The 17,453-nt window shown below is 49.4% G+C and overlaps 1 protein-coding gene across 8 annotated transcripts in view; it reads right to left on the bottom strand.

The window, feature by feature from the left end:
- The window catches only part of AFAP1 (actin filament associated protein 1), a 130,648-nt gene that overhangs the window by 42,521 nt on the left and 70,674 nt on the right, over positions 1-17,453 (bottom strand). For all 8 annotated transcript variants that reach the window (XM_045075285.1, XM_045075296.1, XM_045075299.1 and 5 more), the window contains 2 exons: positions 14,093-14,304; positions 10,456-10,635 (listed from right to left, as the gene is read on the bottom strand). In XM_045075285.1, the coding sequence (XP_044931220.1) occupies positions 10,456-10,635; positions 14,093-14,304 (392 nt within the window). The remainder of the gene's footprint in view (positions 1-10,455; positions 10,636-14,092; positions 14,305-17,453) is intronic.

Here is a 17,453-nt window from a genome sequence, read left to right as displayed (position 1 = left end):
ATCAGCTGCTGGTTCAAAGGCCCAACCTTGCTGAGCCTACTTCTCCTCACCAGCAAAGGAAGGAGTGTCCGGATGACTGTCCTGCTATGTCAGAATGGTGACATCCATAAAAAATGAGATTTTCTCTGCAAAATGCCCAAGCCAGGGCCTGGCACGTGGTGGCGGCTTCTCTGGCCAACAGTCACTACTCTGAGTGTCCTCACCATCGACACGGAGGGCTCAGAAAGGATCCTGCCTGAGATTGATAAGCACGGAGGGGGTCTGCGGCACACAGGTAGTGGTCCTTGGCCGTGCTAGTGCTCACAGAGCCCCCAAGGTCACCCACTATTCCCCGCTGTCACTACTGAGCTCCTGCCATGAGCTGGGCATGGTTCTGATGGCTGGGGACGTGCAGGGAGCAGGAGAGTAGGATCCCGGGTTGTTGGAATTTGCAGGCTAGCAAGGGAAAAGTTAGGCAGCAGTTCCTTCAAAACGTCTTCCGTTCTTTTTGGAATGAAGTTGCAAGTTGAGTCCAGCCCATGTGTCTTCAGGGCAGAGCTGAAACACCAAAGTCCCAGATATCTGGGTCATAATTTTGCAACACGATCTCTGCAGACATGTCTGAGTGCCCTGGCTTACGCTGGGGTTGGGATCAGTGCCAGGACCTGACGGGTCCCCAGGACAGTGTTTGCAGCCATTCTGCTGCTCAGCTGTCTTACGAAAAAGCTATGGAGCAAAGTTCACATTTGAGACTAAAACAGGACAAAGGGAAAAGAAAGAAAAGCCCAGAGAGTTTGCTGCCATGTTTTTCTCCGTATCTCCTCCAAGGAGTGAAGGCGTCATCCAAGTGACATCCACCCGGGGACCTGGGCCTTCTGGACGCCTGCATCTCTGTCCACGTGGATTCCGCTCCCGCTGCTCTGGCCGGGTCTCTACTCCCATGCCTCCCCTGGGACGTCATCAGGTCTTTAGCTGACAAGGCAAATTCTCACTTGATCTAAGGACAAGAGTTTGTCTTTTCTCCAGGGAAAGAGCACGCCGCAGGAGAATCTCCTGGGCTCTGGTGTTGAACAGAAATGGGGTTTCAACCCTAACTCTACCTCCTGCTGCGTAGGGGAGGCTAAGCTATGCAGACTCAGGCCCGATGTCCTCGTCCAGAACATGCACAAAAGAAGGTCTCTGGGCCACCGAGGAAAGCAGGATCATGCAACATGAGATGCCCAGCCCAGCTTCTCCCAGAACAGGCACGAAGCTCGCATGCGCCCCTTTCCTGAGACAATAGCCTTAAACAGAGGGTGTGGCTCTGACAATCACGCAAACTAACCTGAAACTTACAAGCTCCTCATCACACACCAGAAGGCTGAACCTCACAAAACAGAACCTGCAGAATCCTCTCTCTGGCAAAGGCGTTTCTGCACAAAGCAGCTTTCCTTTTCCCTTCTTTCTTTTTCCAAGGAGGGCGGGGCCACAATGTGCGGCACCCTTGCTCCAAGAAACCCCCCCTCCTTCCCATCCCGGTCTCACGCGCGAGTGACGTGAACTGTATCTTCAGGATGGATCTGGCTTGCTGGATTGGGTTTGTCCTGCAAGTCTCAGCCTCTGTCTCATGTGCCCTGGAAGCAGGCTCTGCCCCCACAGGGCACATGGCTCAGCTCTCCCTGCCCTTGGCCACAGCCAGCCAGGCGTGTCTCACATGGACACTGCTCCCGTGCCCTGTACGCCCATGGGGCTCTTTCTTCTCTTCAGCTGGGCTTGCTTTCAGAGACGGGACTACGCCTTCCTTATGCGAGCATTTCCAAAGCCTAGCACAGAACAGCAACCTAAAAAGTGTGATGAAAGGAAAAAAAAAAAGGTGAAAACAAGGAACCCAACTGGACCTGACATTTTCTCTGGGCAAGAAAGATGAAGGAAGGAGTGAAATCCAGAGGGGAGGAAACCAGGCCATCACGTCCAGTAAGTAAACCCCCAGGACCACCTTCCCCCTGTCCTCTGCAGAGGTTTCTGAAAACCTTGGAGGAAAAAAGGAAAAAAAGAGCATTCAGCTAAGACCCATGCCTGCAGCACCCGGGCGGACTTCCTCGCCTTCTCCTGGTCCCTCGAATGTCTCCTTTCCTATCCCCACTTCCACATCAGGGTCCATTCTGCCCACAAACACAGGGTGGAGGAACGGCAGACTCGCTGAATGGCCAGATGAGATGACCTGGCCATGGAAGTGGCGGAGCGTCCTCGACTTCCCTGAGAAGCCTTCCTTTGTAAACCCAACCCATGCATCCGTATGCTTAGAATTCTGTGTGCAGATAAAGGATACACTTTTGTTCTCTACTGGGGTCCCCCTGCCTGACCTTACACAGAGTGCAGCATCACCATGGTGCTTAGGAAACAGACAGGACTTTGGTGGCCACAGGGACCCAGACACACCTAGGGCTAGGCCTGTGTGTCTGGGAGAGAGAAAGGCACTGCTGAAACATCAGGGAGTGTAAGCCTGTCTCTGTTCCCGTGGGTTTCATCCACTACCCGGGCCGACTGGTGAAACGGTCTTTCTCCTCTGATCGCTATTCATTGCCCAACTGCCCCCCCCCGAGTTAATACAGAAGGAATCAATAAAGGGTTTATTATCGCCCAAATTCTTTTAATAGCTGCAGATGAAGATTCTGTATTAATATATAGAATATATATATTTTATATATATTCATTAATATATATTCTATATTTGTATTTTGATTGATTTATTTATTTTTAAGGAGCCCTGCTCATGAGAAGTTCAGCATGTATTTAAGAGAACTGGATCCAAGTTCAGAATCACATATCCTTCAAAAAACAAATTGTTATATGTTCTGTGGTATTTTTGTTTGCTTTTAACTTGAGCCCTCATTGCCAGAAACACAATCTCTGCACATTTTTTAGGGAAACCTGACCACTCTGTTTCTGGGAATATTGACTGTTGTCTTCTGACTGACCCCTGCAACATGGCTCATGTTTTCAGCATCTGTATACACACACGCGCGCACACACACATGCGCACATGAGCGCACACGCGTGTGCGTGCACACACACACACACACACACACACACGGAGTCAGTCAGCTTTCGCAGGAACTGCTGGTAATGGAAATTGCAGACCGAAGGAAGAGAAACAAATCTGGCCGTGATGCTTGTAGAAGCGTGGGTCCAGTCAGGTGCTGGCCACACGCGGCCCTCCTGCTCTCCACGCCGGACAAGAAAGGCTGAGTGTGACTCACATTAGAGACTGTCAGCTCTGACTTAAAGCCACATGTCATAATACCAAAAGCCTGGGTAATCAGTTGGGACGGCGTGGATAACAGCGGTTGACATTAACAAGGACTTGGCTCCCGTTTTTGTAAAACGGTTCGTGACAGAGAGTTGTTCTAGGGTTTTTAAGAAAGGAATCCTAGGGGGTGACTCTAATGGAGCCACTGACATCGCAACACTTCATTATAGTTCTGAAAACACATTTGTGTATTTTTTTTTAAGATTTTATTTTTTTGACAGAGATCACAAGTAGATGGAGAGGCAGAGAGAGAGAGAGAGAGAGAGAGAAAAGCAGGCTCCCTGCTGAGCAGAGAGCCCGATGCGGGACTCAATCCCAGGACCCTGAGATCATGACCTGAGCCGAAGGCAGCGGCTTAACCCACTGAGCCACCCAGGCGCCCACATTTGTGTAATTTTTTCACTCTGCCTTTGTGATCATTCTGATCCGCAGTATTTCCATTTGATAAGTGGGAGTTAGCGGACTCCAAAGATCCTGATGAGTTAGAGGACTTCTGGGACTATATTCTATATTCCAGATTTCCAGACCCTTCCTTCAAGGTCCACCACTCTAGCATGCTATCTTCAAGATAAATAAGGGCTGTGCCTCCAATGAGAGTAGTTCTTTAATTTTGGGGGGAAAAAAAATCTACTCCAATCACAAAGATGTGGGCTTGACCAGACAATATAACAAGCTCTGACAATGGCATTGACTTATTTTACAGAAAACTGTCATTTCAAAGTTTTAAATCATTTGGAAAAATAATAGAGCAAAGTTAGAAGGTACAGGCTAGCTGATTTCAAGACTCTGTAAAGTTGCAGCCATCAAGACAATGTGGCATTGGCACGGCCATGTAGACGCAGACTAATGAAGCAGACTCAGAGAGGAGCCCACATGTACTCAATTGGTGGATTTCCAATCCAGGAAATTCAGGTCCTCAGTGGGACTGAAACAGCTGACTACCCATAGGAAGAAAATCAATTTTGACCCCTATATGCCATCCTATACACAAAACCAACTGTATGAGTCAGAGACCAGTCCATAGACAGAGCCATAAAGTTCTAGAAGGAGACGCAGGTACTATCTTGGTGAATGGAATATGCTAAGATTTTATGGACAGAAGGCAAAAAACACCAGCTGTAAAAGCAAAGATTGAAGTAATGAAGAAATAACAACTTCTTCTCATCAAAGGGCACTCTGAAGGAAAGAATTCATCTGTGGCTTAGTCAGAGTCATTCTTTGAGGTGAGACACCCTGACATCAACAGGGACATTTCATATTCTTGAAAGGGTTTCAGCTACCACAAGGTATCGCCACTTAAACTCTGTACGCAACCACTAACATAGCCTCAAGACAAATTAAGCAATAACTGATAGAAATAGAAAGACAAAGAGACAAATTCATAAAGAGGTAGATATGACCACATCTCTCCCTTTTATTAGCTGACAACATGAATTAGTAGATGATCTGGAGAGGACAGTAAGTGCAACCTGACAGACCCGTGTAGACATGTGCACCCAGCAACTGCAAAATGCATGTCCCTCGGTGTAGACACGAGCATTACCCACCTTGACTACATGTTGAGCAACAAGTCAAGTCTACAAATTTCTACGATGTAAAATCGTTATCAAGTTCTGACTACGGTAGATTTGAACTGGAAACTCAAGGCAAAGAGATTATTTTTAAAAACCTGAATGTTCGGAAAGTAGACAACATATCCCTGAAGGAACCAGTCGTCAAAAAAGGAGTCACAACAGATTCTAGGAAAGATTTTGAACTGAATGATGATGAAAACACAAACATCAGAACTTACAGGCCACAGCGAAGACTATGCTTGGGGAGCAATGGAGAGCTTTAAATGAACATGTGTATATAAGAAAAGGACTGAGAATCAATTATCTAAGCATAAACGTCAAGAAGTTGGCCTAATTACAACCAATGAAGCCAAAAGAAAGTAGGAGTGAAGAAGGGAACTGAAAATAGAACACGATAGCACCACAGAGAAACACCAAGAGTGTACATTTGGCTTTCTGAGAGAGCTGGCACACTGGGGTCCGTCTGGCAGGACCATTGACAAAGTAAAGGAGGAACAGGTGTCTCCATTCTGTTGACCACACAGAAAGGCACCCAAGACCGCCACTCTCCCCTTGACAGATAAAACGAGGTGGGTATATTTAAAAAATCAGAGTGGTTTTTCACTCATCGGAGGATGAGGATGTAAAGAAACCTAGACACACCATGTCCTCACAAGGGAAGAGCCCTTCACAGGAAAGAAATGACCAGGCTGCCCCCTGGCTGGCAGGGTGGTGGGAGGCAGGGGTGCCCACCACAGAGGGTGGGGAACAAACCAGCCACATCCTAGGAGCACATGTGGCCCAGCGTAACGGCTGAGGGCAAGGGAGCCGAGTTCAGGGACGTCCTCCTGGGGGGCACACACAAAGGCGTCCTGGCAGTCCTGGTCCAGGAGGGTGTGAGGCCGTGATGTGGACAGCCCTAGCTCAGGCCCCTGACACATCCCACTATCATGATTTTTAAACTGTTTTCAGCCAGAACTTGTGAGTTTACTGGGACCTAGAAGTGGTAGCATAGCGGTAACAGGACCCAAACAATAGTGAACCAGCTTACACTTACCTTACACAAGATGTTCTTCTAAATGTTTCTATCTCGTTATTTTATCCTCATAACAAGTCAGAGAAGGGGGCACCGTCATGACCCACCCTCCCTCCCATTGCACGGAGGACAAGACTGAGGCACAGAGGAGCTAAGTAGCTCATTCGAGACCATAGGAAGCGAAACGCAGATTCAAGAGAGGGAGACCCACCCTTCCCCATCTCACTGGCAAGCTCCCCATGGCTTGTGGACAGATGGCGGGCGAGGTTGTGAGGGAAAGGCACTCAGATATATCACTGGTAAGAGGCCGAGCTGGCAGACCTCCGTGCACAGTGACGTGGCTGTGTATCAAAGTTACAAGTGCCCGTGACCTTCACACAAGTGCACAGCCTCTCTGGGAAGTCAGGCCACACGCTAGCAAGAGTGTGAGCTGAGATATGCACAGGGTCGATTATCACAGAGTTGTGTGCAAACAACCCAACAGCCACGAATCAGAGAATAGTTTTTAAAAATTACGGTCTATTGAAACAATGAAATGGTAGGTCCTGTAAAAAAAAAAAAAAAAAGAAAGAAAGAAAGAAAGAAAGGAAAAACGAAAGTGAAAGGAGAGGCTCCATTCTCTAAATTGGAAAAATCTGCAAGACACACTGTTTAGGTGCAAAAAGCAAGAGGCAGAATGTCACAACTTGTCTATGGGGGTGGAAGCTAAAATCTGCATTTCTCCTTGCCTGCATATATATGTAAATAGCCTCGGAAAGGATACGCACAAAATGCTTGCTCTCACATGTGCTGGCAGACAGTCTAACGGCACAAGCACACCTGGGAAGCCATTTGTCAAGATCTAGTAGGGTTGAAAATGCGCACATACTAAAGGCAGCCATGCCCCCATAGACAGCCATCCCAGAGAAGCCATGACACGCGAGACCAAGGACCATGCACAACAATGCTCCCTGGAGCGCTCTAGGACAGTGGTGGGGGTGGGGGGGTGGGGTGGCAAACCACACGGCCATCGAACCCCCAGAGCAGACACGAAACAGTGAGTGGAAAACGCGAGGGGCAGGAAGCGTGCAGTCTGAAGTACAGGGACGTGTTTAAATATTTAAAAAAAAAAAAAAACTTCTGATTTATAAGTACATACATAAGTGAAAAAAAGTATTTTTAATGCATACCTCAGTCATAATATTCAGGATAAAAGTTACCTTTGAGGAGGGAGACAGAGTTAGTAGGGGAGGCCTGTTCCAATCCTAGCTGCAGCATTTGAGGTCTTGAACAAGAAGATACAGGGTGAAAAGGAAAAGGAAAAGATTCTTAGAACCATCATGAGTCTGAGTCACTGGGAGTCTAGGCTTCTTGAGTTTCTAGGCGATAATGATAAAACAGCCCATCTAATAACAGTACTGAGAAACCATGACCCCGGGTCCTCTCCGGTCTCTGCTGGTCTTAAAGCAAGAAAATTCTCTGACTGAAGCTAGTTTTGTCCCTGTCCATTTCTCCTCGGGACTTCTTGGCTTCTCACACTGACACACGTAACGGGAGCAAAGCATAAACATTGAACTAAGAAATTAATCAATTCAAACTCTTTAGAAGAAGGTAACTTACCGTGTAGTATTTACTTCACTTTTAAGAAATACCAGCAGATGTTAAAAAAATTCCTTGCAATCAAGCTTCTGTCGACAGAGTCATCACTGTGGAATTAGCTGAATGGCTCTGATGTGCATCTTACATCTGGCCAAAGAGGAGGTAAGACTGTTCGGCTCCATCGGTGCCCCACGTCTTGGACACATTTTCTCTCTAAGCCCCTACTTGCGAGCTGCGTGGTTAGCTCAGGGCCACGTCCCAGGGACACAGAAGCTGGCTATGCTTTCCAAGGCTTCGTGTGGAGCGAGTCACAAAGAAGGGATCGGGCAAGGAAGAAAGCCCAGGGCTCAAGGTGGCCCTTCTTGCTTCTCCGCTAGGGAATAGGGAAAGCAGAGCTTGCAGAAGGATGGATACCACTCACCCTGCGTGGGACCAGGCCAAGAAAATAGAATCACAACGAAGGCTCCTTGTTTCCTTTATCTTTTCCCCCTCCTTCCTCAAGGGATGGTGCTGGGACCCAGGAAGTAGGAATAAAGGGAAAATGGCCAAGTGGTGGGCAGCCCAGCATAGGAAGGCAGGATGCGAAGGGGGAAAATCCGAGGTGGACTCCTGGTTCCGGCACCTGTTGGCCACTTATCACCCGCCTCCCGGGGACTTGGCCTGTCACCTGAACAGTGAAGCTGTCCCTGAGAACACCTCCCTCAGGCGGCCGTTCTGTGTGCTAGGACATGATGACAGTGGAAATGCCTTTTGTAAACGTGAAGGGGGCTTTGAAGATATTACTGACAGACGTGGTGGTGTGCAGCACACTCAAATTGTGTGTGGGGATGCCAAGCACACCGAGTCACAGGACTCCAGGAAGAAGACAGACACTCTGTTCCGGCTCTTCTGGGGCAGCCACTAGAAAAGCCGCCTGCATGTTTGGGGTGATGGTGGAACACGCTCACGGGGAGCGGAGGGCAATAAGGCTCGAGGTAGAAGGGACACCGGCACATCAGAGAGCCACTGTTAGAGAGAAGGTCTCCTTTTCCAAAGCATTTTCCCACCCCATTTTCCCAAAGCAGGTACCGGCCGGCAGTGAGGGACTAGACGGTCTGGACTCACCTTCCTGAAGAAGACCATCAGGAAGGCCAGAGAAAATAGACATGGCTTCTCTCTAGAGCAGGGAATGACTGGGTCACAATGTGGAAGAAGATGGAAACGTGGAGAGGTAGGCCGGCCACGGGATGGCCTTGGCCTCCGGAAACAAGGCAGCTGGGAGACCAGGCAGCACTTCTGTGGGTCTGGGGGGCCGGGAGGCAGAGGCTGGAGTCCGCGGCATGCCGAAGATGAGGTGTCTGGCAAAAAACCCCACAGTTCGGCTGGGGACTCCCAAGGAACAGACCCAGTGTAACAGTGCAGTGAAGATCAACCTGCCCTTGAAGCAATCGCAGGCTGACTTTGACTTCTCTGCTCTGAAAAAAATCTCAAGTGCAGAAATCATAAACAGATTTTGGAGAGCTAATACCCTCTAAGCGCACGGCAGAGGCAAAGGAAAATGCCGTCCCACAGAGGAAAGTGTAGGGCCAAGGATCCAATTATTTCTGCAGGGACAACTGGATCCGTGCCAGAAGAAGATCGGAATCAGACCCCCATCTCATGCTACATGCAGCGATGAGATCAAAGGAGACCACGCACGAAATTTAAGGCCTGACATCACGAAACGATCAGAAGAAAACACCGTCCTTAGGACGTCCTTAGGACCCTGGAATAAGCAATGGTTTCTTAGATACGGTCTGAAAGTGACACAAAGGAAGTACTGATACAGTTAGCAACATGGATGAACCTGGGAAACATTATGCCAAATCAAAGCCGCCCATCCCCGAAGGACACAGCGTATTTGTATGAAGTGTTGAAAACAGGCTACTCTACAGGAACAGAAAATGAAGGAGCAGTTGCCTGGGGCTGGGGTGAGGTTGGGCCCGGGGGCCAGAGCTGCTCACATGGTGAGTACACGGTGTTTCTCTTCAGGGAGAAGAAGAGGCTATGAAAAGTAGGTTATGGTGAGAAGACTCCTAGCCACCAAATCGTACTTTAAAATCGTTAAGTGTACGGTATGAATGATACTTCAATAAAGCTGTTATATAAAAATTACTGAATTAATTTTTTCCCCATGTCGAAGGCGCAGCGTGATCATCAGAGAACCCAGCATGCGGGAAGGACAAAATGACAGGAACAAGCACACGACAAGATGACACGGCCAGGTTTCCGCAACACCCCCACCACTGTCCAACAACCAGGCCTGTCACCTGCCTGCTGTGGAGATAAGGGACAAACATGTCTACAGGAAATTTAACACTGTAGAAACTGGCATTCCCAGGTCAAAAAAGAAACCATTCGAACTATTAGAAGTCCCTAACTGACATTCAGAACCCAGTGGAGAGGGACAATTTTAAGAGCAGATTTGGCACAGCCGGAAAGTGAAAGAGTGAGAAAGTGAAAGTAAAAGAGGGAAAGTAACAAGAAAACATTAACCAGATTAAGGAGAAAAGAAAAAAAAAGGATACTAAGATGCAAAGCAAAGATAAATCGAATATAGTGAAAACTTTTAACATGTATTTAAACATAGTTGAAGGGATGAGACTAAGTTATATTTTTAAGAGACATGGCTGAAATGTGTTTTCTAAACCTTAGAAAGATGACAATCCACAGATTTAGAATTCCAGGGAACTCCAAGAAGAATAAATAGAAAAGAATACACCTCCAGACACAAAAGAAGAAAGAAGAAAAAAAAATCAAAGGCAATCAAAGGAACAGAGAAAGTCATAAAGCAGCCTACACTCTTGAGGCAGACTGCCTTCCAAGGACCAGAGCCAGGGAATCAGCAGCAAAGAGATCAGGACACTCTGCTACCAAACACAGAACTGCTTGGGTTCATCTAGTCTTGCCTACATTTGAGAAACAGACAAACTGAACCAAACACAGGTCTGGGGGAGAGGCCTGGCCACGTAAAGGGCTCAGAGGCCGGGTGAGCACCTCACCTTCAGCCATTGCTCGGCCTGCTCCTTGCTCTGGACTGCAAGAACCAGTGGGTCCGTGCCTTGCTGGGTGATCTTCAGCTCGTGCTTCTTCTTCTTGCTGTCCTTCGGGGTGTAAGTGATGTTGCAGCCTTGGAGGGGCAGTTCCATCTGGGGCTGCTGGTCCTTGGAGCTTTTGTAGCACTGCATTTAACATGAGAAAGCAGAGTTAGGCTGAAGAGAGTTCGAGGAGAAACACGGATACAGATCCAGCAGGATGGGAAGGCCAGTGCCTGCATGGCCCCTGAGGTCTCCTGAAGACCCCAGAGGGTGGGTCTGCAGATGCACACGCGTCATCCACATGGGGTGCGCTCCATACCACACGTCACCCCCCACGTACATGAAAATACTTCTACTCTTCAGTTTGGCCAAGTTTACTGAGCATCGATGACGTGACTCAGTGGGAACCGGAAACTCCTTCTTCCCCCAGGGATCACAGACCAGCGGAGCCTCCTCACTAAGTCACTCAAATGTGACATACTAGATGTGCCAAAAAGCACAGCCCTTGTGTGGGCAGACAGTCATCTGGATGCCACCTTCTACAACCTGTGTCATTTGGTATCTGCCGGTCTCCTCTCTATCGCCTTTTGAAGAGACGGATGAAGGACTTTCACAAGAGTATCCAGGGCAACAGTTCCCAGACCCCATGTCTGCAAAGGCTGGCTTTCCAGTCGAGTATGGGATCTAGAACTCACACCGCTCCATTTACGCAGCAAGGCGTCCCTTCTAGAGCTCAGCGCCATGGCGAACGCTCAGATTGAATTCCCATTGTTGGTCCTTCACCTGCCTCTGTGAGACCTGGGGTCGCACCCTGTCCAAAGGCTTCCCCTCCCTCTTTGGGCCTAATCCTATGACTTGGGACCAAAAGCACACATCTTCATGGAAATGGACATCTGAGAATGTAGACGTCTGGGTCCCAGCTCTGCCCCTAACGTAATCCAGCTCCTCCAAGTCTTTCCAGTTTGCTGAGCCTGTTTCCTCATCTGGAAAATGAACTATTGCCGGGAGCATTGTGATTTTATGGGGTCACACTAAATGATTAGTTATAATAACACCTGCTGGAGAGGCTTCACACTTTCACTCAATGGTCACCGTTGTCCATTCTGCAGATGAGGAAACTGAGGCTCACTCGGTTACGTGGTTTGCCAAAGTCAGATGTGTGAAAAGCGACTGACCCCATTCCCAGATGGCAAAAGCTCCCAGGGGCTCCCTCTGTGAGGCACCATCTACTGGGGAGGGAGCAAAGGAAGAGACACCTGTTTTCAGAAGTGACTTCCAGAGTCCTCTCATATATTAAGGTTCTAAAACCCTGGCTTATGAGTGTCACACATATGGAACAGAGCCCCTTTTTACAAAAATCCCAGTGATTGTGCCCTGTTGGAAACAGAAGAACAAAAAATACACCAAAACCAACTAACCCCAGATGGCTACGAACATTCACCATTTGGCAGGTTTTTGTGTTCTCAGTAAGTGCGAGAGAAAAACAGAACATCGAAAAAGAAACTAACAGCACAGTGGATGGAGTTAGACAGGCAATGCCTCAAAATGGGTCTGTCACCAGCCCTGTGTTAAAGTGTGGGCTGCACATCCTTGCCGTTGAACCCCCAGGGAGCGGACTCTCAGAGAGGGCAGTGTGTGCCCTGAGACCCAGGCCTGCGGGAGAGAGGGGCAGGAAGAAGTGGCAAGGTTGTCCTGGCGCAGAGCTCAGTGGAGGGAGCAGGACCTGGGCAAACTGTCCTGATGGGGATTCTGCCCATCACCGTGTCCACCACAGTGTTGCCTGGGCCTGGAAGAGCACAGATGCCAGACCTGTACCCAAAAAGCCATGGAGAGCAGTGCCCACGGGAAGACAGGCTGGGAACATAGAGGGAAAAGCCTGGCTTTGGGATTTCTGTTTATAGGTTTCTGTGCTATTCAGACTTGGAAAGCATTTCTGTGTTTTCTTTTTTTAAAAGATTTTATTTAATTATTTGACGGAGAGAGACAGCGAGAGCAGGAACACAAGCAGGGGGGAGTGGGAGAGGGTGAAGCAGGCTTCCTGCTGAGCAGAGATCCTGATGCGGAGCTGGATCCCACGATCCTGGGATCATGACCTGAGCCCAAGGCAGACGGTTAACCACTGAGCCACCCAGGCTCCCAAGCATTTGTTTTGATCACTGTTAATTTTTTTTTTTTTTTCAGTGTCAACAGGGGTCATCGGGGCAGTTGGATCATTGGGGATTTTTGAAATAAAAAGAGCTTCATAATAAAAATAATTAACTTTGATTCTGCATTTTATCAAAGGCAATGTTTTCACATGGTTTTCCATTAATCTCTCCTGAAATGTTTACCACTACTCTGAATGGTAGGTGTTTTCATCCTGGTTTTGAAAGCAGAAATGCCAGAAATTCGGAAGCAGACCCACGGAATGAGGAATGAGAGGGAAGGGGTGGGGGGGGGAGGGTGTGGAGGAGGAGGGCTGTGGGGGAGGATGTTGACCCTGCCAGAGCTCCTCAGGCACCTGAGAGTCCCCTGCAGGTTTTATGGCATTTCCATGACACACCCACATCTTGCCTCCATTATGTCAGACTGAGTAAGGACCACATGAATCCTTTTCATCCTTTTTTTTTTTTCCTTTCTCATTCTTTAAAATTCCCCCATGGCATCATTTTTGGCATACTCTAAATTTGGGAGAAAGTCAGGCCACACATGTGGAAAAAATATGTATCCTCACTGTTTAAAAAAGCTTTTTTGAAAACCACTAATTTAAAAATATACAACATCCTCAGACTCTAGTAAAAGAACATTCCCATAATTCACAGATGGAACTATACAGAATAAGGTTAGGCACTCCACTGAAGAGAGATACACAGAATCATAAACTCCCTTGGTTCTGTCTGAGCGATAGAATTCCGTGATTCCTGCCCCTCCCCCCAAAGTTAGCTTGAAGGAAAAACACCATGCAGGAATGCTCTCTGAAATTCTTCATCCCAATAATCAACCACTGTTCCTAACGCTGGCGAGACTGGGGGAGGTAGGAGGAAGGAGAGTCCCACATGCTCAAGGGCTCCAGCTTCCTAATGGGGTCCCTTGTGAGAAGGGTGGTACAGCAGAAGGCCCAAGCATCCCCACAGCCTGAGTCTCTGCTACTTAGTCCATCTTCCCATTCAGCCCCTTGGGTTCAACCAGAAAAGACTCTGCCTTTAGCTTTCCAAAAGAATTTCCTTTCCTGGACACTCTCCTTCCGGCCGCAGCTGGCCTGCCTGTCCCACTCGATGACCTGGCTTTGAGGAATTCACTGACTCACTACAAATGAGAAAATCCATCCTGTGACTTCTGGTGAGTTAAAGCTTGTGCCTGTCTTGCGGCACACACTGGCCCAGGACGGGAAGGACTCTGCGCGCTGCTGGCTGCAGGGACTGAGACCCAAGGCGTCAAAGGCTCAGAAAGCCCCAAGGGCTCGGACCATGGGGCGCTCAGGCTGTGCCCAGGCCAGAGCCCTGCAGGCCCCCACCAGCTGATGCCCGCCCCGCCCGAGCCCCACCTGAGCACCGCTCTCATCCCGTAAGGCTGCTGGCCAAGCGTGCCAACCACACGAGCCCGGGCGCCCGAGAGGCCTTACCAGCAGCCTGGCGTCCTTGACCACACACAGCAGCTTGCTCCACTGGCCAAAGCGCTTCTTCCTCAGCAGGAATGCACAGATCTTGGCGTCCTTCACCAGGTCCATGGAGGCCTCCTCGGATGGCCACTGGTGCCGCGTCTTCTTGCCCTTCCCGTCCTCCTCTTCCTCATCATAAGACTCGTAAGAGCTGCTCATGGCATCCGAGTCATAATCTGTCAGAAGAAAGGACAGAAGGAAAGGTAAAGAGCCTGCCCACGGACAGCTGACCCGGAAGCTGGCCTGTGGGGTCAGGAGCACGTTTGTGGCACCTGTAAATGAGGAAGGGGCCTCTGTGATCGGCGTGCTGGGGAACGGTAACTAGCAGAAAATGGGGGGAAAAAAACCATGCTAGGTGGTGCAAAGTAACGCCAAGTTTTTTGTTCGTTTGTTTTTCTGTTTTTAAAGATTTTATTTATTTATTTGGCAGATGGAGATCACAAGTAGGCAGAGAGTCAGGCAGAAAGAGAGGAGGAAGCAGGCTCCCTGCTGAGCAGAGAGCCCAATGGGGGGCTCGATCCCAGAACCCTGAGATCATGACCTGAGCCGAAGGCAGAGGCTTAACCTACTGAGCCACCCAGGTGCCCCAAAGTAACGCCAAGTTTTAACCTGAAGCAACTTAGAATTCTTTCTCTGGGACAACCAGTCCTAGATGGTTCAGTGAGGGCAGGGCTGTCGGCAGACCCCGCATTATCTGATTCTGGCCACGCCGCTGCCAGGTGAGGGGACCTGGCCAACAGGCTGTCCTCTGCAGGGTACGGAGCTCCCATGCCACACCTCTAGGTCAAGGTCCTCTAGGTCTGCAAGGTTCTGCCTGCACACATCGCCACATGCAGGCCCTCACTAACCATCCAGATCCAGCCTGCGGCCTCCCTCGCCTTGGACTTCGGGAGAGACTTTTACACCTCTCCTTCTCAGTCTACAAGGTAGGAACACTTCCTATCAGATTATGTCCCATTTCCCAAATGCAGTTCTCTCTCTCTCTCTCTCTCTCTCTCTCTCTTGTTGCTGGGGCCCTGCACCTGCTGTCCTCTCCCACAGGCTTCTGGCTCATCCGTTCAACCTCTTGCCTTTACCTGGATAAGTGCTCTTGCCTTTCAAGATTCAATTATGGACACTGCCTCCATGACGCCCACCTCGAATCACCAAAGCTGGTGCCTCGACTTGTGTTCCCCCACCCCAATTCACCCCAGTGAGACTATATTCGGAGACAGGACTTCTAGGGGGTAATGATGGTTAAGCGGGTTACATGAATGGGGTCCTAACTCAACAGGACCCATGTCTTTATGGGAAGAGGGAGAGAGAGATATTGCTCTCTGTCCATCATGTGAGGACACGGGGAGAAGGTGGTTGTCTGTGAGCCAAGAAGAGGTGGGGGTAGGTTGGGTGCCAGGAAATCCCTGCAGAGGGCTGCCCAGGATGGGCCTGGATGACCTTGTTGGGGGCTGACTCCAGGCCCACGAAGGGCCCAGCCCGGACTGCCATGGCCAGTGCATGAGGGAGAAGCGTCTAACACACAGCCAGCCAGCCGCGGTTAGGCCTTCTCCTCGAGTCCACATCTCCCCATCCACACACATGCACACCGCCATCACCGCTTCACATATTAGCCACAGGGGACTACTTAAATTCAGTTCAAATTAAAGTCCAATGAAATGTTCTGTTCAGTTCCCTGATGGCAGGAACCTCATCTTCAGCACTTAGTGCTCTCCGGAGGCTGAGGGATGTGACGCCAAGGGCACAGACAGGGAGGTGGTGTAGGCCGCAGCACACACAGGGCAGGGACCACTGCAGATTACACTTGACCTAGATCTTTCGCGAGTCAATGCAAACAGGACAAAAAAGTCTAGAAGGAACACAGTGAGCAAAAGCACTGAAAAATATCAAACATTTAAAGAACAGAGTGGATCTTTTCATTTTCCGGTAGCATTTAGGTGCTGATGACAGATGCTAAGTCAGTGGTTGCATCTGTGGGGAGGGGGCTGTGACGAGGAAGGGGCCCAAGGGAGGCTTTCAGGGTGATATGCTCTAGTCCAGACTGGGTGTCCAGAAACAGGCGATCCTACTTCTAACATAACATGAGGATGTCGGCAGTGGCCTCACACTGCAGCACGTGCCCACGTCACCGAGCCCCGCATGTCCTCCTGCGGGCAGTTTACCATCTCACGTCATCACAGGAAGAAGGGTGAGTGCAGGACAGAGATAGCAGAGATAGCAGAGATAGCGCGACCACCCACTGCATCCCCCATCTCCTTTTAGGACAGTGTGTTGTTACACTTGTTCTATCGTCCATCTCCTACTGTGCCTCATTTATTCATCACACTTGGTCACACAGTGTGTGGATAGGGAGAAATGCGGCACATATAAGGTCAGGTACTATGCACACCTTCCTTTAACCACTGGGGGTCCTGGGACGTCTCTCCCGAGGAGGAAGAGGACTGCTGACAGAGCCCCTGGCACCTAGCAGCCCATACAGACGTCTATATTTCTTACAGAACAAGGGGGAAGATTCAAGTGCCAGCCAGAGATCTGTGGGGACCTGTGTGTTTATAGGATTTGCTGGTTAGGAAATGTTTTTCACACCAGACACTTTTCCATGAGTGGTTCTGGAGGAACTGAAGAACATTCCAAAGAATGATAACTTTCAACTTTAAAACATTAGAATGTGTAGGGGCACCTGGGTGACTCAGTGGGTTAATCCTCTGCCTTCAGCTCAGGTCATGATCTCAGGGTCCTGGGATTGAGCCCCGCATCAGGCTCTTTGCTCAACAGGGAGCCTGCTTCTCCCTCCCTCTCTCTGCCTGCCTCTCTGCCTACTTGTGATCTCTGTCTGTCAAATAAATAAATAAAATCTTTAATACAAAACAAAATCACTAGAATGTGTATTTTAGACATAGACCCTTCCGCAAGAAATCACAATGGGTATTTCAACCAGCTGACCTCGAGGAGGGACAGGGTAAGGGGAGAGGGGAACCAGAAAACTGAAAATAACATGAAAGGCAGGTCTGAGCCCCAAACCCCAACAAGATGTGCAGTGAGGGTGCCACCGACCAGCCCGGCTGCAACCAGCTTCCCAGGACTCCCGGCCGCTATGGCCAGGTAGGGTCAGCACCAGGGAGCGCTGTGGGGAGACAGGACGGCTGCAGCCGCCACACCTCCAGTAGCTGCCACAATCACGTGAGGGCCAGCCCCTAGAACATATCTGTTCCACGTCACAGTGGCTCTGGGTCTCTGATCGTGCCCTGTTCTTAATGGTGACAGAAGCCCGATGGCAGCAGGCTCCTCGGGTGAAGCTCAGCACAGACTTTCAGGATTTCAGAGTGTGGCT

The sequence above is a fragment of the Mustela putorius genome, unplaced genomic scaffold, assembly GCF_011764305.1.
Source record: "Mustela putorius furo isolate JIRA1106 unplaced genomic scaffold, ASM1176430v1.1 tig00000083_pilon_pilon_pilon, whole genome shotgun sequence".
NCBI lineage: Eukaryota > Metazoa > Chordata > Mammalia > Carnivora > Mustelidae > Mustela > Mustela putorius.
The sequence above is the reverse complement of the archived record's forward strand: the minus strand, read 5'-3'. Positions and strand labels throughout refer to the sequence as shown.